We start from the raw sequence: 25,902 nt of genomic DNA on the forward strand, positions 1-25,902 counted from the left end.
TGTCGGGCGGGCGGGCGGGCGCGCGGATCGCCACCGCCATCCCGGCGACCGAGCGCGCGCTCGGTGTGCCGCCTTGGTATCACCGCGACGGCGTGCTGCTATGGTGGCGCGCGTGTTATCAGCGGCGGCGGCGGCGACGAGTCCGTACGACGACCGACCGACCGACCGACTGCTCGAAGGCGGCGTCGGCGGCGGGCGGCAGCAGCAGCAGCAGTCCGTTTCCACACACGCTGTGCGTAGTTGTAGTCGGTGTGTGTGTGTTTATCTCGCGCGTCACGTTTATTGTGTGAACCGTTCGCGGGCGGCGCTCGCGCTCTGACGCAGTTATTACCGTATGTGTGTGTGTGCATGCGTGTTGGTTCGCGTGACACAATTTGCGTGCACCAAGACCCCATCGGCCGACGCCTCGAGTTCCCGTCGGTCGCGACCATCAGTGGCGAACTGGGCATCGGCGTGAGCACGTTTAATTTTTCGTCGACCGTTTTGAATTCGATAAGGCATACATACACTCTCTGTTATCTGTCGGCGTTTGTGTGTGTGCGTGTGCCTCTCTCTGTCTCGTTTTCGTTTTTGCACTTCAAGACATATAATATATTTGATATTGAGGACTGACGGGGCGACATCATACAACATTGGTCACGAATGACCGAGGTGTTATGAAAAATCTGGCGGACGTGTGTCCGTCGATACTTTCGTAGTCGTGCGAGACGTACGTTTGAGGACCACACACCAACCGTCATCCATCAACCGCCACACCCCGCGTATCGTTATCTTATCGCTGGCGTTGTCGTACGGCGGTGCGACGATGATGGACGACGACGACGACTACAGCAAGACATGTGGTCCCGTGCTGGACCGCCGGAACCCGGTGAACCTGGACGAGCTGTTCGTGCCGCTCGGTGCCAAGTCCAAGGAATGCGACAACTTACTGGCAGTTGCAGAGGAGGACTCCGGCGACGAAGAGGACACGGCCGTCGAGACGGTTGCCGCCAAAGCCACGACCTTGGTGAACGACATCAACACTAGATTTTCCAACGATTGCACGCAGACCGTCGGACCGTACTTGGACATGGCCGACCCGTCTCGCAAGGTCAGCGTCCGCGACCTGTTTAAGCCTTTGGACTCGAAGTCCAAAGAGGTGCAGAACTTGGCCGAAGAACGGTTGTCGGATGACGACGTAGACGACCACCGTAACGCCGAAGGTGGTGGCGGCGGCTACCAGACAACCAGTGCCGAGCACGACCAACAGCAGACCCAGACCTGTGGGCCCGTCCTCATCGACAGTGGCGGTTATTCGCCGGCCAAACAGCAATTGGAACGGATTTTCGATCAAAATCCGGAAGAGGTATTAACCCGTACGACATTACACGAATAGACTCGTTGGAAATTATATAAATTGTTGTGGTTTGGGAGACAATTTTTTCTTCACTCCCCCCCCCCCCCAGCCACACTCCAGCCCATGCTACTCACAAAAATTAGTTTTTCGCCCGTCAATTATCTAAACCACGATTACTCCGTCCCGTTAACGACTATATCAATCATGATAAAACTTGAGTGGACACGACGACGGCGTAGTATTTTTGACCCTTTGTCCCTTATCATCTCGCCGAGGCGGAATTTTCGTAGTTGCTTTTTTAGTCAGTAGTTGTTGTAGTTGTGAAGTAGTATAACAGTTAAAATAATACAGTTAACGTTATTCCAAGCTTCGAGTTCAATTTTCCAAACCGTTGAGTTTTGCAGTAATACCATATTTATAGTATTGCAAAGTTAACGCTCAACGTCATAGAGACATATTTCGAGATCGCTAATGAGAAACACAAATACCGCCGCCGCCGCCAACGTTGTTGTGACACGCAAATCTTATAATAAAAAAATTAAAAAAATACCGACGGCGTAACGTTCTCTTTTGCACATGCACGCCATGCGATCGTGACAATAATCTTCGACTAATCGTTTGCCGTTGTAATAATTCACTCGAAAACTTGAGCCACCGAGATACCGTCACTCTCGGCATTAAACGAAATCATAATACCCGCGTAACACCGGTAGTCAAGTTCTGCGGCCTTGGACGTCATTATCTACTAATTATGACACCTGCTGTATTATTCGTTTGAAACCGTTTCGACGCGCGTTCAATACAAATTACAATAGTACAATACACATAATGTATGTGTAATCGGTGCTATGAAATAAATGGTACAATATTATTATGCGTATATCACGGTCGACGGTATTGTTTTTGTTTTCCGAGCCAGCTACGACGTCGTCGTAATCGGTGGCGACGGCGGCGGCGATGGCCCGTAAGACCACTTGTTTCCAACGAGTCTATATAATGTGTGTTTTGCCATACACACCATTATAAATACATGTGTTTACGTGTGCGATTGCGCGATCGCATCGAAACACACGATGTGTATATTGACCACGTGTATTTCCGGTTAGGGTAACGACGATGGTGAAAAGGAACAACAGAGGCAGGACGAGCTGTCGCGACCATCGCCATCGCAACAGGACGGTGCCGACGAAAACGCCGACAAATCTTCGGCCGAAGACGACGGCCATGCCGACGACGAAGACGGTGGCTTACGGCGGTCACCCGCCAACCCCGACCATGGTATATTGACCACCAAGGACGGTACGCCGCTGATCCGGTTACGGAGTAAGAAATCCATTATGGAATCAAGGTTCAAGCTCACCATGCGCACGTGGGACGACGTCTGGAAGTCGACGGCTTGGGCCAAGTTTGCGCCGGACAAGCTGAAGCACACATTGCAGAGGTCGGCCCGGAATCAAGGAGAGTTGAAAGCCGGCGGTGACGCGATATCGAAGAAGCCGACCGCCACGGCAACTGCTATGGCCGCGGCCGGAACTACTGCGACCGCGGTGCCGGTCAAGAAAAGCCGGTTCAGAGTGCAGCACGTTCAGATTGACGACCAGCCGTCAGTGATGGTGTCCTCAACCAAACGGTCCCCTAAACCGCCACTGTCTTCGTCAAGTGGCAGCAGCGACACGGACAGCGATCGACTGCCGGCCGGCCTGCCGATGATCGAGAGTAATCTCAACGAGCTGACCATGGTTGAGTCACAGCTGAAGAAGCTAGAAAGAGAGCACGAGGCCAAGCACCAGCTACTGACTCCCAAGAACGACTGCGCGGTCGAAAAGACGGGGTCGACGGCCGACGATGGTGGCCACAAACAGCAGCACCAGCAGCAGCGGGCCATTGGTGGCGGAAACGGCAGCGGTGGTGACGGAAAAAAAGACAAAGTGGGCTCCAGGGCCGCGGAAACCCATTCTAAGCGGTTGGGTTGGCTGAAGGCGTTCCGACGCAAGTCTTCGGCCGACACTAGTTCGGACACCGGCACCAACCCACCGGCGGCACAACATACGGCCAAGCCGGTCAAACACAAGCAGCAGGCGGCAGCGACCAAATCGTCTGCCGCCGGTAGACAGTCGTCGTCACCCAGACAGCAACAGAAACATCGCGCATCCTCGACCGCTGGCACCAACAGGCCAAGACAACAACAACGATCAACGGCAGTGCCGTCCACCGCGACACCGGTAAGCCACAGGAAAGAATTGGCGCGACAAAAAATAATTGGTTTTTTATTTCGGGTTTCGTGCGGGCGCGCGCGCGTGTATCGAAATATCTATTTATTCATTTAAATCAATAAAGACTAAAATGCTATGGTTTTCATCATCCCCCTGCTGTAGCTCGCGTGTTTCTCCAATATCAAAAACGTGACACGGTATGGGGGGGGGGGGGCGACTCGGTGGTCGGTCGATGATGGTAGAGCGAATGGGATACGTGGAAATTAGATGTACGTCACTGCCACCAATGTTGCGCAACCGTACGTTTTGATTACAAGTAATGCAATTTACAACACTTCGTTAAGCTCTTGCCACCATCCCTCTCCGCCCCATCTCGGTGGTTTAGAGGTCTGTCGTAGGTTTCGATCGACCTGCACTGATGGTTGACAGGACAGGTGGCGGACGAGTAGCGGTCGTCTAGTGCTGGTCTTATTAATTATGACATTGAGTGGCGACGGCGTCCAGATAACGAATTGATAATATTACTGTCGTAGTTTCGTGTACCTTGTTTTTGCCCTCTTATCGTTCACTCGTGTAAATAATGCAGATACATAAAGAGTGGACTACTATCGGCTTTGTAAACCCGTTTATTACATGGCAACATGGGACGGACCCTATGGTGGTGCATTACGAAATCCCTCTCTCGAGTGTTGTTGTTGTTCTCGTCGGGTAGCTCGAAAAATATAAAATACGGAAATTGAGAGAGCGCTGCAGTGCCTAAAATAAACAACGTGCAACGTACGTTCATGTGTGTTGCATTTAAAACGTGTCGCATACTAATCGGCCTCGCAAAGATAATATAATATTTATTGACCTTTATAAACGAGAATCTAGGCAATAACTGATAATATTTTGAAAAAAATATATCATTAATGTGTTTTTACGGTAAACACATTATTACTATTGTGAATGTTAGACCTCGGGCGGCGAGATTAGACATAGTTAACGCTACAAATATCTGTTTTTGATATCGTCCGTCGTAGGTGAAACATTTCCCAGTATCACGTTTTATCCATAACCGCGCGGATGGATGACGACGAGTGTGATAGAATTGCGGTTTTTTGCGTTGCCCGTCCCAAATGTTTTGACGGGCACCGAACGAACACAACACGTGTTAACCGCTAGCAACGAATATAATATTATTTATCTTAATCTGATGAGTTCTGGCACCGAAGATGAAGAAGAAGTTGGATTGATTTTTATTAGTACATATGACTTGTGTGTTGTTTTGTGGCGAGTGCCTGCGCGTGTGTGCGCGCGTGAGTTATGCCGGCTACCGAGGCGTGTGTGTGTGTGTGTGTGTGTGTGTTTGTAGTATGTATATTGGCCTGTGCCCATATTGATTATGTAAAATCGTAATAATAACATACTTATTACTTATACCACACGCATATCGTGAGCGTACGTGCGTGCGTGCGTCCACGTGTGTGTACATTCTCTTGACGTTGGCAACCAATGTCTAAAATCTAGTTGTGCACGTAAATATTTAAAATATTATAATATTTTATTTTTCTCTTGGCGATTATTATTGATATCAATTATTTTTATTATTATTATTTGTTATGAAGCATGGTGATAAATTATCGTCTCCGTTGGACGATTTTCGACAAACGATAGCCGTCATTTCTGCCACACAATGCGCCGTTAAATTAGTCACGACCGTTTTTTCCCCTAAAATGTTCTCAAAAACTATTTCTAGAAATAGATATTACACCTGCGTGTGCGTGCGCGCGCTACCGAGTTTTTCGCTGCGTCCGTAGTCGTCGCGGTGGTGACGCCCGTCATATCGCAATCGTGTGTGTGCGGTGCGCGCCGCGCTCCGATTATAGGTAAAACAGGGATACCACGATTGCGTTTGGCAATCGGAAAGGGGAGAAGTTTTTATTTTTGGCACACGTCGCCACAACTATAATAATTTTATAATATTACACACACGGATCGTACGTACGGCGGGCGTGTCGCTGACCACCGCGCAACGACGACAACGTCGGTGGCGTTTTTTATTCTGTGCCTCGACGACACAATATTAATAATATATTCGACGACACGGGCACTGCACACTACGTAACAATATTAATATGATATAATATATTACCGTTTCAGCCAAGTTGTGTAATCGTGTTTTAAACTTTTAAAGGTCTTTAATGCCATTACGCGTTTGTGTTCGGCGAACAACAACGACGTTTGTCGCGCGCGGTCGGTCGCCTTTCAATCAAAAGCACTCATTCGCTTTGCCGCCGCGCCGCGCCACGCAGTCGTTGTCGTTTTAAGTGCGCGCGAGTCGCACAAAGTTGTACTTTTTTTTTATTGCCCATTCGAAACATCCGCTCAATTTAAATTGCATTAAACCCTTAGTCAAAGGTTGCCGGCGGCCGCGGTTTGTTGAGTCATCGCACGTGAAAACACGTTAGGTGAGCTGCAATGATATTTTAGTAGGCCAGTGCAGCAATGTTGCAATGCATTAGCCGCACGTATGCACCACATAACACAATAAATAATAATATTAGAGGTATATCATATACGATTATTGCTGTGTTTATTATTATTATTATTGCGTTCTAAGCATTGTCGATTGTCGTCGTTTTCCGTCAAGGTCATCGCAGCCACGCATCATTAAAAATACAAAAACATGATAATAACGATTTGAATAATATTTAAACGGACTAAACTGCGCCTTACTGAGCGCCTGAGACGTTTTCTGCATACCTATAATTTTTTACTCAACCAACGGTTAGGTCGATGGGGGTCATAGTAATAATTATAATATTACGTGTGTGAGTGTGAATGGTCGGAGGGGGTGAGTGAGGAATTTGCGCGTGGTCCTCTAATCTAGTCTGGGCGAATGCATTGGTTTTTCTCTAAAATACTCCTTTTATACGACGTTGTAGTGTTGTGCGACAATGCGCGGCGTGCGACCGGTTTTCGGGCGGCGGGTATTATTAACGACTTGACTGGTTTTCGTGAATTGTATGTATGAGTTTATTATAATATTATTACATCATGCATTTTAATATTTTCGCGTGCGGTCGACTCGTCTGCTTAACGTATAATAATGGTTTTTTTTTTATACATCTTTGATTTCCGCCTCGGACGTCGCAGGTATAACATGGTATAATATTATTGTTGAACGCAATGATACTGTTATGCTCGTCACCATTGCACGATTGCATCGTCTTGGATGCCCTTTACATTTTTGTTGCTTTAGAGAATGAAACATTAATAATATAACGTGCATTCTGCTATTAGTCCGGAAAAGAATGAACGTCGCATAATTTTTATTAGCGCGCTCGGTGTCGCATCACGTTTGTATGATTAATACAAATTCAAAAAAATTAAAACTTTTATCACCATTATGTCATCCGTTTTTTGTTCTCATATACGTCGAGCACTTAATTTTATTTTTGTAGACCTTTAAATTTATTTTTTATTTTTATTTCGTTTAAGTATCATTATACTCTGTTAATATGCCGTGTTCAAGTATAATATTATAGTACCTATGGTAAATAGTTGCGACTCGACACTATTGGAATGTGCAATATTAATATTTCTTTTTTACGTTTGAATATTCTCATTTCTTAATGTGTATGGTTGAAAACGGAATTAAAATAAAAACGTATGTTGCCTGGTTATTATATTATACCATCGCCATGAAAACAATTCACAGGTGTATATTGTTTTTTTTCTCCTTTAGATTCTCGCAGAATAATGTAAAAAATAAAATAATTTTCATATTCTTTAAACAAGCAAAAGTATATAGAATTATATGGGTATTATTATGGGCAGTCTGTTGCAATTTTTGACCTAGTAAATCTCCAGATTTACTTTTTCATAATGCGTCATTTATAATAATGAATATTGATTGTTTGATAATAACTAACAGTTTCAACTTTGCGTTTTGAAAGTTTTTAATTTTAATACATAACCACATAGGTGTATATTATGTTTTCTATAAAACGTTTTAAATCTTAACTTTCATAATATTTTATTAAACAAGATCAAAATATGTATTAAACACAGACTACGGTCTTACGATACTTTTTTTTCAATTCGTATGATTTTTGCTTTTAATGTTACACTTTGTAATTTAAACCACATATAATCATCTCGGTTAATTGGTTGTAAATTATAATTAATCGAATACTGGGCTAAGGAATTACTTGAACTGCTTGTAAATTTACTTGTATTTAAGTATCGTGTATTTGACAGAATTAATTGACATGTTGGGACTACTAATATTGATTATCATAATATTTTCAACACATTGAACAGTTAATAAAAAAAAAAGATTTTTTAATACATCCACTCATAGTTCAGGGTCAATTAATGTTATCGAATATAACGTGTTAACATAATATATGTGCAAAGTGCATATTTGTTTTGCCAGCCGATTATAAATTGGATTAAAAGAGATGAATTACGCCCGTGTTTTTCATTATTTAATTTTACTACATTGTTATTATTGAGGTTGGCCTCGTGCTCCCGTCGAATACAATTTGGGGATAAAACGATAATTAAATTTCAAATTTAATCGAACAGAAAACGTATATGAATTTTTACTATACATATTGTATAATAGGATTTAACCGGACTATAGTTTATTAGTGTATAAATGACTAGTTGTTTAGCTTGAATAAATCCATGAATTTACGTCAATAGATGGAAAGACAATTTTCAACAATTATTTAATTATTATTTCAACAATTCCGTTGTATATTATACTTTATATTCTAATTTAAGTTGACGAGTGTTGTGCACGATAGCGTGAAACCTATGAAGTATATTCTCACGAAATTAAATGTCTAAAAATATCAATCAATTAATGCACACAGACACAGTATCATTGAGTGTAAATGAGATCTGTGGCTTGATTAAAACTCCACTAAACTGTTTTATGGCTCATTTGTTACCTAACTGTCAAACTGTAGGGCGGTGGAGAATGTGAAATATCCTTGAGTTATTATTTATTCCTGGGTATTCTCTCATCAGCCGACATTTATTGAACTTCATTTTACTTTTTATTCATTTTGCGGGCTCGCACATTACATGTTATAAAGCGCTGTAAATTTGTTTATTCTTCCACTCCTGCTGATCGATTTCAAAGAATCCATAAAATTATTAACGATAACAAAAAACATCAACAACAACAATAACAGTTAAAGTAATTTTTATCCAATTTAATTTTTTTTTTTACATCCGAAAATCAGCGTATGGTTTCTCCGACCAATGGTCGACAATGTGTTCGGAGTGGCGGGGAGAGGAATGGGCGCGTACAATATTATTATAATTCCAACGTGGCCGGTGTTGATTGCGTTCGGAATGACGTCACCCAAAAGAAGCCGTTTCGTGATCGTCCTCAACGCCTTTCGGCAGACGGATTCTTCGAGATTTTGACTTTCGACAGACCTCGTCGTATCGTTCGTGAAAAAGTCGAATCGGGTTTGGACTAGAATAAAACCAAGTCTCGTTTTTCATCCCTGCCGCTGTACAAAACAATAATTTAATATGCACCACGTAAACTAAAAGCCATCGTGCGACCCTCGCAGGGGATCTTTTTTTATGTTGTGTGCCACCGAATCTGTGTCGGGGGACATGGTCGAGTGAGTAACACAGGAAGAGGGTGTCAATGAAACTTTCTAATCAATATACATACATACACCGCGATTGCCGCCGCTGACGTGGGTCGCGTGGTCGCTCTGTTGTCGCCGCCGCCGTCTCCTTATGTTATAATTATTGTTATTATTTAAAAATATACTTATTTTAATATATTATACAATTCGTCGTTAATAACGATCGGTCGCCGTGTGTACATGTTTCGTGTGCTAGCGGTAAACAAAGCAGACCGAGCTAGTGTAATGGTTTAAACTCGCATTATAGTATTTCCCCGCCGATGTTCGCTCCCCCTCGCTCGTTTTTTCGGAGTAGGTCATTGTTTAATAGGAAAAAAAAAACATTACCCTTCGTTACGATATTGCCGCCGCCATGGATCGTCCGACAACGGTGTACCTATACGATAGTCGTCCTAAAAAATCGATATTGGCAGTCTGTACACTTTTTTTCATTGACTTATTGTATAATACGCGTGCAATAAAAATAACTCGTACGTGCGCGTCGCCCGTATAGTTTTAAATACGTGCCTAAACTGTACTCCACCTTAAAAAAAATATTACTCCATAATAATAATAATGATAATATCCTGTAGTTGTACATTATTTTCGTTATTATAATTTCACGCGTAAAACAGCAATATTTAACCGCCGCTCTGCGGTAGGTGCAGTGTCGTATACTCATCGCACGTCTATATAATAATATAGTACCTTAAGTAGATTACGCGCGTATATAAGTGCGATGTGCACTGGTCGATGTCGGAGGGATTCAGTTGTGTTCGGAATGATGAATTTGTTTCCGTTTTTTTTTTTTTTTACTTGTCCCCCGTTTTATGTTTTTACGCGACAAAACTATGTCATCGTTCATACTCATCACGCTGTGTTTGGATTATTTCCGAAGCCGTTTTAACTTGTTATACGTATTATCAGACGACACGCATGCATGTTACACACTCGTAGTTACAAGGATAATAAAAAAGTTGATATGACATCAACTACATTTTACGGCCATTGGATTTTGAGATGCGGAGATGAGTTATCAGTTGTCACTTATCACGGTAAAGGTAGTGTAGCGGTTAGATTATCTGTCAATCCGATCACAGATCACTTGATTGCATTTATGAAGTCGTGTCCTATCCACTCCTTCTCAATATAGTTTACGTGCTTTCACGGTCGTTCAACAATGATTCGCGGATAGATTGGTTAGGCCGTTGCCAGTCACGCGGCGTCTCCAAGTAATAATAACGTAAGATGTAGGTATCGGAATTGTTTAAAAAAAATTATCCTGCGCCCTTTAATCGGAATAAAAACGACAAACACACCTCGACTAGCCCGTAGACATCGGAGGGTGAACATTGTCGGTGCAGACACGATTTCATAGTCCCTTTCTACGCTGCCCCCAAGCCACCGACCATGCCACCATCCCCGCCATCGCCAGCTCCACCCCCGTTGCCGGCACCGCCACAATGCCGCCACCGAGCACGTTGTTGTGTGCGCGCACGACATTGTGAACCTCGGCCCGACTGCCAGGCGCCCCATGTTGCTTGTAATCGCGTGTGTATGCATACCGGGTGGGTTCCGGGAGTTTCGCTTTCACTCCTTCTGTCTACAATATGTCCCTTTTCTCTCTTTGTTTCTATCTCTTTCTTTTTTCTCATTCTCTCTCTCTTTCTGCTAAACACTGGTCGTTTATATTGTTTCTCCATAGTTGATCGATCGAATCCACCCAAAAATCTTCGTCGCGTTTCAATGCATCTTCCTTTTCCGCGCCCATGTACGTGGTGAACAAAAACAAATCAAACTAAATACTACCCCTGAAACACAGAAAATCTCATGACTGTTTTTCACCCCTGTCGAATGGCAAAACAAGTAAAACATAGCAGCGCACAGTGCGGAGGCGGTGGTGTCCTATAAAACGACTATACGTCTACTCGCCCCCGTCCACTGTGCAAATATTGTATGACTTTTATTATATATCGTATTCCCGTGCATGGCGTGTAATGTGTGTATTTTGCGCATTTCGGGCGCGTCGTGTTTGCCTTGCCGCCATCACCCGCTCTTCGTCAAGAGACCTATAAGACCTACCCAACCCACGACAGTGCGGACGACAAAGTGCTATCGTTTACAGAACGCCGCCGTACCAGCGTTATTTTTATCGGTTTAGTGTTTACGTATCCGCCGCCACCCATCCCACAGACGCCACGGCACCCATAGGTCGATTTAATCTAAATATTGTCCCCTAGCCCGCTCGAATGCAACGTCCCCGTTAATAATATATTGTCACACTAGATTCGTTTGCGACCGGACGACTTGACATGCTTGATCTTTTGGATTCCATTGCAGAATGTACGTGGGAAATTTTAGTACGTAGGGAGGGCGATTGTAAACTCTCCCGGGTCTACTCCAGTACTACCTGACGGAAACGTGTAAACTCTTCCGGGTTTATTCCTGTACTACCTGATGGAAACATGTAAACTCTCCCGGGTCTAGTAAAAATCATAAAATAAATTTAATTTACATTTAAGTTGCGTTTAAAAATAGTCAATGGCAGTCAATCATATATAATAACAATATAAATAATTAATGTCATTAGCTGCTATGAGTTATAATATTATAGTCAAAATACAATAAAAAATAAAATTTCAAAAAATCTAATATACATATGTTTCTTTTAAAAATAGTCAATAATAATAATAATAATCATGACATAAGCTACAAAATATACAAAATATACGTAAAAATGTTAAAATTATTGTATTTGATAATAAGAACATACAGATTTTAAAAAAGTTAGGGAATCTATTTTTTTTTCTAACATTTAAAACAACTCGGGAGAGTTTACACATTTACTTTAGGTAAACAAAATATTACCCGGGAGAGTTAACTATTTTTAAAAATCGGGAGAGTTTACCACCGGGGCGGAGGGACACTCGACGAATCGGTCGGTTCGCCGTATTTCTGTCAGTCGCAGCGAGACGTCACGCTAATCGCATGTCGTGTACCCCGCGAAAAATTGTCGTGTTCAGATGGACATAACATAATAATAACATCATATTAATATGGTATTGTCATGACGGTATCGCATATGAGGACGTCATACCCGCATGTGTTGTTTCCGTACAACATGACAAACGACAAGTTATGTACGTTTAGATTAATCCATTTATTTCTGTTATTTTCAATATTAGAGTAAATTGATCCATTATCAAATATAATTGTAATACACTAATAATACCCCTCGTTGGTTTTTAAATATTTTAATTTCAAAGCAAGTTATGAGCATTTAATAACAGTAAATTCGTTGTGAAATTTAATACTCATGACTTGTTTTAAAATTAAAACATCGAAAAAACTTAGACGAGGTCTTTGATAATATTCTTCTCTTCAAGTTTTAGGAGCAGGTCAATTCTCTTGTACGTTTAAAACGACAATGTAAAATGGATGGTTCTGAACGCAAATTTGCCATGTTACGCCGTTAACGGAGACAAAACATGCGGGTAGAACGTTCTTTTAAAATTTAAGATTTAAATAGATAGTGCGCTCGGAATTCGGTTTAATGTCATCGTCTTTAATAAATAACACATGGTCACGTGTCGTCTCATTGTCACCGGGAAACACAACACCGATGGTATTAATAATAAAGCCGTTTATAATATAATATTAACAAACATGTCAATGGACTAAAGACGCGGTATTGTAACGCGATAATAACAATATTGAACAATTTTACCGTAATCGTTATAATTATTTTTATCGTCCGAAAAGCGTATGATATTGTTATTATGATGAACTAGTGTTCGCCGAGTCGACGACTTTAAAGCGTATTATTGTGGTAGGTATTCATTTGCAGTGCAAAATTGTGGCAAATGCCGTGGCACTTCGAACGATCGATAAACGGGCAGAAATATAATATTATACTCAGGATAATCGACAATATCACATGATATTAAGTAATGGCTGTTCAAATTTTGTATAGTAACTTTTATTAAATACAGGGGAATTGACCGTTATCATCAATTTTTGAGATATGAATATCATCTGGTTTCCTCGTGGGTTTTTGTACGTTATTTTAATTTTCAAGCCTGTTGTGATAATTTTGTTAAAATATACTCATTATCTGAAATATCGTAAAAAACCCACGAGTATGCACAGATAACAGGTCACTTCTCTTATAAAGTCAATGCACAATATTGGAATTTCTGAACACAATTTTGATATGTCATAATGTCATATACTATGTTTCAATATTTGTATAGACGAAGACAACGTGAAAAATTCAAGTTCAGCTGAATCAAATTTGTGTTAATTTTAATATGATAGTAAAATATGTAATGTAAAACATTATTTGTGTTCTCTCTTTGGTTTTTTTCTTCACATTTTAACTTCAAAGCGAATTATGTCTTTTATGTATATATAAAATTATAATTTAAAAATACGCATAACTCGTTTAATAATTTATAAAACCACAAAATACCGACGTAAAAACGCAGATAATATTTTTACTTTTAAATTTGATATAATAGATATAATATAATATATAATATAAAATTTACTGTATTATTACTAACAACACAAAATAGGTTGTGTTGAACGCAATTTTAACATTCGTATGTTATAAGACGAAGAAAACACGTCACGCGGATATTACGGTCTTTAATCTATTAATATTATACTGTTAAGTTTAATTTTATAAAACGGTCATAACTCATAATATCATAATACTCGGCCACCGTCGAATAGGTACGTTATTAGATGTTTGTCTGTACTTCAGTTCACAATGCGTGTACACTGTACAGCGTTAAATGTGTTTTTATCATTATTTTTTTACTTACCAAAACGATGAAATATAGCAATAAATAATAATATTAACAACAATTATTATTCGTCAATAGTTTTTCACGTCAACAACGACAGTATTATTATGCAGCCGATCCAGTTGTTGTTTGACGAGGTTATCGTTGTGTGTGCGTATGTGCGACAAATTTTCGTCGGATGATAATAAATCGCTTTATAGACGTGATAATATTTTAATATCATAAAATCACTTCTAACTTTACATCAAGTGAATTTTTTCCGTTTTCATCCCGATTGTAAACTCGGTAATAACGAATAATATTAGTTTAAACGATGTTGACGAAATTTGATATTGCTCGCTTTTTGTTGTATTAAAATTCGCAAAATACGTTATGATAAAATAAAGACGTATTATGTTTGCCCTCTAACGGATTTCGCTTAATGTTTTTTACCACAAACGCATATAATCGGAATTGTTTTTGAAATTCACGAGTGTAATCTAACAAAAACACGAAACCGCCCACACTAAGAGGCGGTGACTTTTATCTGAGTTTGTCGTTGGTTCTCTACTATGTTATAGTAGTATCGTTTGAATGTCGGCCGCTTTTAATTAATTGTATTTACGATAACCGACTAAAACCAATTTTGTAGTTAACGCGTACCAAGTAAAAAGTCTATAAAACCACACAAGCTTGTTTTAAACTTAAAATTGATAGCGTTATAAATTTATAATCGTGTTATGATGATGATGTGGTTTTTATTACATTTTTTTTTTTATTTACATAATATGCAAGGTTGATTCCATGGCAAACCATTTGGGATTGTCAGGGTAAACAATTTCCAATAAATATCTAGTTGTCATTTAATGTGGGAATTGTGTCCAATTATGATATTTGTGGTAACTTTTTATTGTACTTCCGAATGCGTTATTCCGAATATGTAGGCATGTGTTTTTCATGCTAATTTATTTAACAATCCCTGTGGTAGAATTAAATTAACTGGACGAATTTCAATATTTATGTATGGATTATATTTTAATATTGCAGTTTCATTGCTTTTAACTTTTAGGTTTGTTTGAAATTACTTAATTCAACGAAGTACGCCAAAGTTTATGTGAGAAACCTGGTAAATAGAACTGTTGCTTATGACTTATCAGACATCCGTATCGATTTTATTGATCGTATATTATGCTTAATTGATCTTCATTATAACTTCTCTATAACTGACGGATATAAAAGTTACTAATTGTATTATTTCGGTAATCTGAATGCACTCCATATTTATCGTAAAACAGATATTTTAGTACAATTGTGTTTTAAAAGTATATTTTATTTAAACGTATGTTACTTATTTTGTTGATTTTGACGCCATTTTATTTACTACACATACATTTCGAAGGTCCTGGCTGACATAAATATATCATATTAGAAGGCGTTTTGCGTAGGCAATTCAATAGCGCCCTTGAACATTGTTACAAAATAATGTAATTCATTACACGTTTACACTAATAATACTAAATAAGCATACAGTTGTACTACAGCCGTTAATTTTCTTAATCATTAGTCTCAATTAAAATCGTATCATTCGACGTAATTCGTTTGAATTCAAATTAAAAAAAGTAACGCATACGCGGTGCGTCTGGCTTTGTATCGTGATGTATTTCAATGAAGACCAATTGTTGGTATTATATGAGAATATTTCTCATGCTTTAGTCGCAAAACGTCATGATCCTTGGTTAGAAACAAATTTTGTTGCACAAAAGTGTAACTATATATTGCTATAAATCGCACTTTTTCCGGTACCGAATTCATTCCAGATGAATGACAATGAAGTCCGTAAAACCGCGAAAAAGGTGTCCTCGTGTGTCCAGTGCATTAACTCGTTTACAGAAAAAACGAAAATAGGTTGGTGGTTTTGTTTTTGTGATCCGTTTACATTTTGACCATTGTAAAATCTCCTCGAAAATCTGATTCATCGTCTCCCGTATAAAAGCCCTAGACTTTTTGGTTCTAAGGATCGTCGTCGTATTTTTTTCGGCTCGTTTTCCATCCAAACATTGGTTCGTGTTTTAAACATTCCGCAATCGGACAATCTCGTAGGTCACTAAGCGATAATATTATCATTATTTTTTATGCACGAAGACCACGACGACGAAGGAAAAACGAGAATTTGTTGTGCAACTCATGATACAATCGGGATCGCGAATCGCGTACGATGCGGTAAACGTTACCAGGTAGACATAAGTACATAATCAGCTGATTGCATGGACACGAAGCGCGTTGGCACGACACTATCAATATGTGTGTTCGCGTGTACGTGTGTATGCTTCGTTGCAGAGTTACGGGCGCAAACACTTGGTCGGCGCCGATTATAATATTATTATTATAACGAACCAAGACGACGCTCTCTCAGTCCATTCACCGACGGCAATAGTTTTCCGAGTGACGTTTTGTGGGGTAGACGACCGGGTGAAGATATTATCATTATTATTATTATTACCACTACTAGTAATATTATGTGGCACGTCGCGCGTATACGTTCTCGTTTGCGGAAAAACTGTTTTCAAAAGTTAGAGATAAGGATTATTGGGTGGAGTAGACGTCGGCCACTTTGTTTGTTTGTGACATTATTATCACTATTTTGTTTTTATTGTTATTATTATAATACAGTGTTTAGAGAGATACGTCGTAAACGCGGGCGCGTGCTATATTGATTGGACGCCGCCGCCACCGTCCGCGGACAAAGACGTCATTTCTGGCCGCGGAAGCGAACAAGGGCGCGCGCGCGCGGCACGGTGCTCGTCCTGCCCCGTTTCTGACACCATCGGTCGGGTGGGGTTGGTGGTGGGTGCGCCCTGCCAGCGAAAATCGCCACGACGAGATGCCGCCCGTGCGCGGTGGGTCGAACGTGCCACAACATTTGGCCTCGCGCCACGTACTGCGGGCGACGGGCGAACAGCGATTTTACGAAAAAAGACAACCGACAAAATGAAAACGACGCGTTTAAACACTCTAAACGACATCCTACTGTTTCGGATCGAAAAATAGACATCGTAGTGATGTGTTGCGAAATCAATACCCACTCACAAGTCCGAAAAAACCTTTGGAGATTTTAAACACACACCGGGTGGGCGGTTGGGCTAGGTCGCGCGCGATTTACTTGTTTCGGTGTGGCCGTTATCATGTGATTATTAGATTGTTGTGGCGGTATCGAATCAGTACGTTCATTAATTAAAAGTTAAAAACTTAGATAACAAAATAATAGAGAGGACAAGGCTATTTTATCCAACTACGTAGGTGGATGGACTCGTGATATTTATTGGGGAAATCTTACATGGATAGTTTTATTTTACGTTTCTTGGAGGATAGCAGACATTCATATAGATGTACACTCGGTATAGGTACTTATGAATTGTTATCAGACTAGTTGTGTGTGATGATGATACCCACGTTAAAAATGTTATTTCGTAATTCACTATCTGCCAAATTTTGGATTTATTTAATGTAAATACTATTTCTATTTGTATTTATTATTTATTACAACATTAATCGTATGTAGCCACTTAGGTAACATGTATGCTCTTTGATCACACTTTAATGCATTGATAAATTAAAAAAATAATAACAATGAAGTACTTGTTGTGACGAACAATTTTTAAGAATGAACTGAGTCACTAGTAGTTTTAAGGTACATATTTATTGAGTCTTGTTAAACTTAAAAAACATCTTCCTTCAAACTTTTACTGACTTAGGTCATTTTTTAACACTAAATTCTAAAAGTATAGTTATATGATATATTTTATGTGCAATATATTATGTATTATTCTGTTGTTTTAAATTTTAACCTAAACGATGTTATATTGTTTTAATTATCATCATAATAATAGACGTGCCGATTTGTCGACGAACCCAAGTCTACCCGCACAACCCTCTCTTACGCGACCACGTCCTCTCCGGACCCGATGTCACGTGGCTGTAGTGTGTGCAGCATGTGCAGCATGTGCCGCCGTCGTCGGCGAGTTTTGTTCCGTCGCAGATCGCTCGTTCAGCATCGTATTTATTTTTACACCAGGAAAACGATTTTTGACGTTGGCAAGTTGTCGCGGCATTCGACTAAAATACATACGTGGAGGATAGCCATGCCGCACGTTAAAAACCCAACGACCCCCCTCCCCCGTCCACCACTTCCTCCTTGACGATACTAACAATAATAATAATAAGGCGATAATTGTCTACAATTTCGCACAATATTATTACTATCATCGGCTGGGCAATATAGAGCGTCGAGCGATCTCTTTCGTCATCACCGCCACAGTTCATCGTGGATCGTTCTTACGAATATCTTTATGATATTATATTATTGTCGTACAATTGTAAAAGTTTTACCAGTGATTATTATTTTTCATTCTAAAAACCGTTCGTGTTATTGTTATCCATCCCCTTGCAGACCATTACCGACGAGCAATCGTTTCCCGCATTCCCGGAATTACAATAATTATAGCTATATTGGTACAAAATAACGTGAGCACACGCCATCGTTTCAGTATATTATCGATTCGATTTTATTACCACACAAATGATAATTGTTAATTCATACGGCTGAAAACTTTTTCTTTTGCGTGCTAGGGCCTGCGAACGAAATGTCACTGCATATTACAATAACGTATAATAATTTTATATTATGTGTCGTGTATTATGTATTCATTATGTAATTATTTATTTAAAAATATCGACGCTGCGTTTTCGGTTCATTGGCCATTAGATTATTATAATACTTCAGCTATAACAGTTGTTGTCACTTGTCACCCGCTTGTTCGGCAAGAAATATATTTTATTATTTTTATTTTTATGAATTTTCAGTAATTTTGTTCATTTTTTAAACTATATAATACATTAATTACCATTTAGTATAATTTATTTTATTATCATACAATGGTCCTTTACTATACCTACGTAAACATTGATAAGAGTTCAATGCCCGGCTACAAACCGTTAAAACACGTGTTAAACCGCATGTAAATAAATTTTAAATTGGTATTTCAAGACTTCTTTGATTTTTTGTTAAAGAAAGTTTAATAATTTAGAAGATGTTATAAATATTATACATTTTTAATTATCTTTGATTTCTTAACAATTTACTATCCGGATTTAAAAGATCATTGAATATCAAAAAAATCACTTTTATGACAATATGATTTCACTTTTTATCGTTTATTATTGTACCTATGTTGTTTTTCAGTATAGAAGAATGAATTAAAGTAGTGCATTGTTTTTATTTGATAATTTAAAACATTTATTGATTTATTACATAAATTGGTAAAATAAAAAAAGCAAAGAATGTTTTAATTATGCCGTTGACTACTGACCGACTAACCTTCTCTGCAGTTAAAAGTACAATTATGATAAATAATCTCTTCATGACCTAGTTTCCGATTTGTCTCTTATAGTTATTTTTTACTACCGAAGTTGTCCGGTGTTAATGTTTTTTGTGTCAACAATGTGATGTGAAAATTCAAAATATAAAATAATGCTTGGATCTAATATTCAAGTTTGTTTATTTACTGGTGTGCATATTAACAATAATTATCAATTATCTTCGTCCATCAATTTCAGAAATGAAACCGGGGTCAGCAATGTTAAATATTGTGTTATTGAAATATGAACCATATGCTATCCTCCCATTATTGTTCTCGTTCGATATTAGCATTATTATTTTTTTTTTTTACTCGTGTGTTTCATGCTCTTCATCAACACTCTCATCGATACATTTATTTAATAATTCATTAATTAAAATAGCTATTATTTCATATGGTATGTTTATTTATTTTTGATAAATTAAATCTCACTAATAAATCCGAGTCAAACAATCAGCTTGCCAGAAAATCTTAATTTCTGCTGTAAATGTAACTGTAGTCGATATTTTTCGAGTTTCACAGTTAACCATATTTTATGATGTCTGCGTCTGAATAAATATGACTGTAAATGATTCGAGATAGAATGCGAAATATGAAGTTATTAAGCACAAGTGTCAAAAACCTAAGAAAAATATTCTACGTTTTAATATGTACTGCTGTGGATTGTGTATTCCACTAAAAAAAAAAGTAAAAATATGATAACTGTTGATTTATATCTGAAAAACGTCAACAGATTGTCCACACAATATGAACTTAAATTATGCGACGCGATACGTTCGACAAAACTGTAGTTTTAAATTTCCATAGTACTAAAAATTCTGAACATTACGCAGTTTGATAATCTCATCCATCATTTTTTATGTTGCGCAACGTAATAATGTATACATTTAATACATTGTTTTTTTTTTTTTTATTGTTGTTTCAATAACGTCTGAACTGTTGTGATAATCTATGATTCGATTAAAAATCCGACTTGTGTGTTTAGGTACAACCTATGCGTAATATTACATAATATAATATTTACACCAGTCGTCCTAAAACATTGGAAACTGTGGAATAACATCTACTTTTTGACATTTCCGCGGAAACCGGTTGACTATCCGGCTGCTATAAACTGTTTTTAGTGCCAAACCCTCAGTCTTTAATTATTATTTGTTTTTTTTAACCATAGTTCTATCTTCATCGAAAGTCGGCAATGCAATGACAGGTAGGTGCATTGCGGCCGTTTCCACGTCATCGCCGCAAAACGACATTTCCCACGGGAGGCGATATTAATATAATAAATTGCTGCATGTATAGGTTGTTATTCGAACGGTTGGTGGTACATTGATTTTAATAATTATTATCATTTCGATCGTAATACAACGTTTGAAGGTCATTCGATATTGTTGGTAATTGATAAACGGTTTTATTTTCCATCGTTCACGTATGTCTAAACGAATACGTGCAGCAGTAAAAATATAAAATCCCATGGGTCCATAAAAAATTATGTCGTCGGGAGTTTGTTTCTTACGATCGCGACTTACTTAAATTCGTTGTGTGTTAATTAGATGACCGTGTTTGTTTGTTTGTCGAAATACGGGCTTCGTCGTAATTATTAATTATTATAAACATTGCCGAAGAACAGCCAAACGGGTCAGCTTCATCGAGAAAACACCGAAGAAAAAACGAAAAATTGCACACCATCCGTCCGTTCTGTGTGTGTGTAATGTATATTCCAATAGCCGCAACTTTATATTGTACTGTAGAATTTTTGTCGAATTAAACGTTCCTATAAGTATTATTATTGATAGACGAATCGGTTTTATATAGATCTTCAAGCATTGCTAATTCTTCATTTTCTCTACAAAAACCCATTCGAAAGTGAAATTTAATTTAATCAACTGATCGAGTAAGTAGTTGGTTCACCTAATATTTTTGGACACGTTTTCTTTTTTTAAATTTATCATAAATAACCAGCGGAGTTGTGATTTCTGGAAATTGGAAATCAGACGACACAATCGCATATTTCCGATACAGCCGCCCAACCAAACATGTACGTATAGTATGTATACGTTGGCACATGCGCGTAAAAATCGACATCCGGAAGTTGTCCATTGTTTGTTCGTTTATTTGGACTAGCCGGAAAAATTACAGGAAATAAAATAATAAACGCGGGATTTAAAAGTGTCATTGTGCGGTGTTAAAATCTACTATTATCGTATGATGTTCGGTGTGAATCCTGTTAGAATTTTGTAACGTCGTGGTCGTGTTTACGGAGATTAACGGAAAAATAACTAATCAAACCTTTGTAGAAATGTATTATACAACTAGGAAGGTATTTAATTTTTATTGCTCGCGATATTATAAATTTATAACGTTAATTGAACGCGCGATTTTAATTGGTAAATTACTGTATATATATATATAATAAAAACAATTGCAAAGAGGTATTGATTACAATTTAAAAATCAACACCGTATTATAATATTATACCAGCTGCATTAATGGTGTAAATCGATAACAGCAAATAATATGGTCTGTAATGAAGTGAACCTATATTTTTTACGTTATTATTTTCTCACCGGCCTTATAGGATAGTCCGTTTGTACACATACGCGAGATACTGAAATGTTTAGATTCATAATGAGATAAACAATATTATCAGAGCGATGAACGATATTAAAATTCATTAGATCATCATTATTGTTATTTAACAACACTTTTGGTACGAACGAAACGATAATTTTATAAGTTACGAGTTTTTAACTATGTATATTATATTAATAATATTGTGCATTATAATATATGATTTATAGTCGTCGCAGGTTTTGAAATCGTATTATTGCACGCCTGTAACTATTTAGACAGCTGCTAATGCTGCCTGATGCAATTGATTTGATTTGCATGCAAATTTTTTTTTGAGTTTATTTTAAAAACCAAGTCCACATATTATTATACCTCTTGGGCAAAAGTTTTCTGATGATTTTTGAGTGTAATTTTTACAATTTTTATAATGCATTTTCTATATCAACAGCATTTGCATATAAATAATCGTAGTTACGCAGCATACGTTATAGACGTCAGTAATTAAAAAAAAATTGATAAACATTAATTTTATATGTTAAGTATTGCCAACATATTGTTAAATTACTTTTATTTTTATCTGGACTTGGGAGTTTAATTGTAAATTCATATCCGTGTAATTTTTGTTATTCATAAATACCAGCTTATTCAATTATTTAATCATTATTTTATTTATTTTAAGTTTCACATGACCTTTTTTTCGGGTTTTAACCGACGACGTCGCGTGAACTGCTTTCGCATTCTTCCCCGAAATTTCATCTGACCTAATCAGTATTAACCTAATAAACATTTGTTTTATAACGAAAAATAATAATTTCAACTATAAAATATCCAACTAATTGCATAATACTTCTACCTACATAATATACATTTATTTTATATACATATATATATAACTCTTTAAATAGTACATTTATATTTGTATAATATATATTGTTTCTATCTTTTATTCACTGTCTGAAAAACAACGTTGTATATAAGTTTTAACCTACCTAGGTGTAATTTTCCAATTAGCCTCATCCACTCTGTGAATTGAACCAGAACAATTACTATTTAATGTGTAGCATCTCGAAATTACAAGTCATCATTTTTTTCCTTTAACCTACAAAGTTCAACTCTGTCGTTATAATTTATTAAGAATCCATTAGACGTGTTTACTAGTTAATAATTGGTACTTGGTATTATCGTTGTTTATTGAAGTTTTCATACATTTAAAGTTAATTTTACATATACTTAATATTATATAATTATATATGCGATGAGATAACGAAAATATTTGTTAAATAGTTTCATATTTTCACTAGTTTGTATAATTATTTTTCATTGCTGAAATATCAACCTAATATTATATGATTAACGCGTTTACATAAAAGGTAATATACATTGAACTATACTAAAACAATAATCACAGGTTTTAGTTAAATTTTTTTTAAGTTGAGATGTTCTCTGAAATATTGACCTGAATTGTTATTAAGATACAACTTAAATTGTATTTATTTACGTTTCCACGTTAGACCGTTAGGGTAATTATAAAAATCATTCATGTATTATTTGATTTGAGTGGTTTGATAATTATATTATATTCTTATTAGTTTTCAAATCAATTATTGTTTTTATTGCTGTATATTTTTTTTTTTTATATGATATCTATATTTTGTATTTGAAAGTTTCGGTACTAATTGTCGTCAATCATACACCGAACTACAAAATCATAATTAATATTCATTTAGTCTGAACACGAATGAGATACGATTTAAAATCGGGGTTCGTATTAGAATAAAAATTGATTGACCTTTGAAGTTTTTGGACTTGTTGACGAGAGGCGGCGACGGTGACGAGCACAACGCATGCTGTCACAGCACCGTTCGACACGATTATCATTACGATTTGAAAATTAATCGATTTGAATAGTGCCTTTTAAGTATTCGAATGATCGTGTTCCTATTCGGATATGATTAAAAATCTAACCATATTGTCATCGGTGACGACGACTGGCACGCGTGTGATATTTTAATTTACAACGCAAATAGGACGTGACGAGAGATGTAAGCTACAGGTAAACAGACCTACGGTTGCGCATTTAAAGTTTGCGTTTTTGTTGTTACCGTTGGGTAAAATTTGAAGAAAAAAAAAACAGGAATACAAGAACTTGTTTGAGATATTCCGCAGTTGTTTGTATTGTCTGGTGGGGGTCTCTTACACACGCTTGTCTGACACGGACGTACGTCATAATATTGTATGATATACGCATGCATTATTGTTGTCGGAATTTCGCGATAGAACTTTGTGTCGGCGACGGCCCTCGATTAGTTTCGATAGACGACGACGTTGTGCTACCATACGACCGACGTACGTCAACGCGCACGCCGTCGGTTCGAAACTAGTTTTTTCGTCAGGCCGACGACTTCGGTAACGCGAAACAACCGACAAAAAAAAAAACTCGAGAAAAACCGAAACGAAATGGACCGTGTAAAAATCGTCGACGGTGAAATGGAAATCAAAGGCTGGCAAATAATGATATCGTTATTATCACCGTCATCGTCCGTGACGCCGCGCGTCCGGATTTCTATTTGTTTTCGTCGAATTTTCTTTTCTCAACCGTCGTCCGGCGCCCGTCTATAACGACAATTGGGTGTGGGCGTTTCACCTGACGCAAAACTGCTACGTAAAACTGTGGTGTCGCTGATGAAAATTATGACAAACGGTCACCGAAGAAGAAAACACAATATTTATCTCGGCGACGCGTTTTTACCCCTAGGTTATTTTCGATATATTTTTTTAACCTTTATCGTTATCTATTTGCAACTGGGCCGACGACGACGATATTCGCGTCGCCGAACCGCCCGCAACGATTCGACACGTTCTAGACAAATATTTTCCAACCCACGGAGGAGCCCCCGTCGCCTAACCCTTCCTGTGATCTCACGACGGAGGTTGAAACAGCAACTATACTAATATAATAATGTACCTCTTATAATGTTATAATAATAATAATAATAACAACGTATATAATACACATACACGCATAGAGAAAGAGAGAGAGAGAGAGAGAGAATAACGAAAAGTAACAAATTGGCAACGTAGTCCTCTCGGTTGCCGCGGTGTTGCACGGCGTGGCTGTGTGTGTTGCGACAACAGCGCACTCTACTGTTCGGTTACGCCAAGAACGGCTGCGGTGGCGTTCCGACCAACCAACACAGACTACGGCAGCAGTGGGACCAGTTTATCGTCGTTTGTTCGAGATAGTGCAAGTGGCGCGCCCGGGGTCGTTCCGGAGGCCTCGCAGACTGTGTGCCGATCGCACGTAGTGTTTGTTTATCCGTCGTGTCTTACCTGGTCGCCGTCGGTTGTTTTGACTATTTCTTCGTCGGAGACGGTTTTCTTGCGATTGCTAAAATCAAAAAAAATTATTCGCCTAGTGCAACAGAAGCCACGTCGCCGTCGCTCGTCATCGGTTGTGTGATTAACGCAACGGTAGGTAACATCGAGCACAAACTGAACGGAATTCATAACGACGCGCCATGTCCATTGCTTCTGCACTAGCTGTGTCGTCGTAAGACCGGAGAGCGACGTTCAACATTTTGTTATTAACCGACAACGACAGTCATCGTCTCCCTCATCGCGTGTCGTAAGCTCTCGCCGGGCGTTAACACCCGGCCACCGGAACAAGCGACGATGAGCGTCAGCTACATCACTTGGATGCACCAGACCGACAGTCCGGTGTCGCTGCCGCCGGTCGTCGAACACCTGGCCGCCGCAGCAGCCGCCGCGTCACAGCCGTTGGCCGTCGGCGCTTCGGCGTCCGCACAACAGCCCGCGACGACATCGTCCCAACAGCCACCGTCGTCGACGCCTTCCCTCCATCCGACAGCCGTCACGCTTTCGTCGCTGCTGCCGCCGCCGCCACTGCCTCCGCCGATCGTCAGATCCTCAGGATCC

At 38.7% G+C, this 25,902-nt stretch overlaps 1 protein-coding gene across 4 annotated transcripts in view; it reads left to right on the forward strand.

The window, feature by feature from the left end:
• Positions 1 to 213: 213 nt before the first annotated feature.
• Positions 214 to 25,902, forward strand: part of LOC107166309 (serine/threonine-protein kinase MARK2-like) — a 51,007-nt gene continuing 25,318 nt past the window's right edge. For 2 of the 4 annotated variants that reach the window (XM_089215774.1, XM_089215775.1), the window contains exons 1-2: positions 215 to 1,345; positions 2,443 to 3,558. In XM_089215774.1, coding sequence (XP_089071900.1) covers positions 806 to 1,345; positions 2,443 to 3,558 — 1,656 coding nt within the window. In that variant the 5' untranslated portion in view covers positions 215 to 805. Of the gene's footprint in view, positions 1,346 to 2,442; positions 3,559 to 25,902 lie in introns of all 4 variants that reach the window. The other 2 variants (XM_089215776.1, XM_015514907.2) reach the window with 2 other exon arrangements.

Source organism: Diuraphis noxia, unplaced genomic scaffold (genome assembly GCF_037042655.1).
Source record: "Diuraphis noxia isolate RWA-SAM2 unplaced genomic scaffold, SU_Dnox_SAM2 contig0001, whole genome shotgun sequence".
Taxonomy (NCBI): Eukaryota; Metazoa; Arthropoda; class Insecta; order Hemiptera; family Aphididae; genus Diuraphis; species Diuraphis noxia.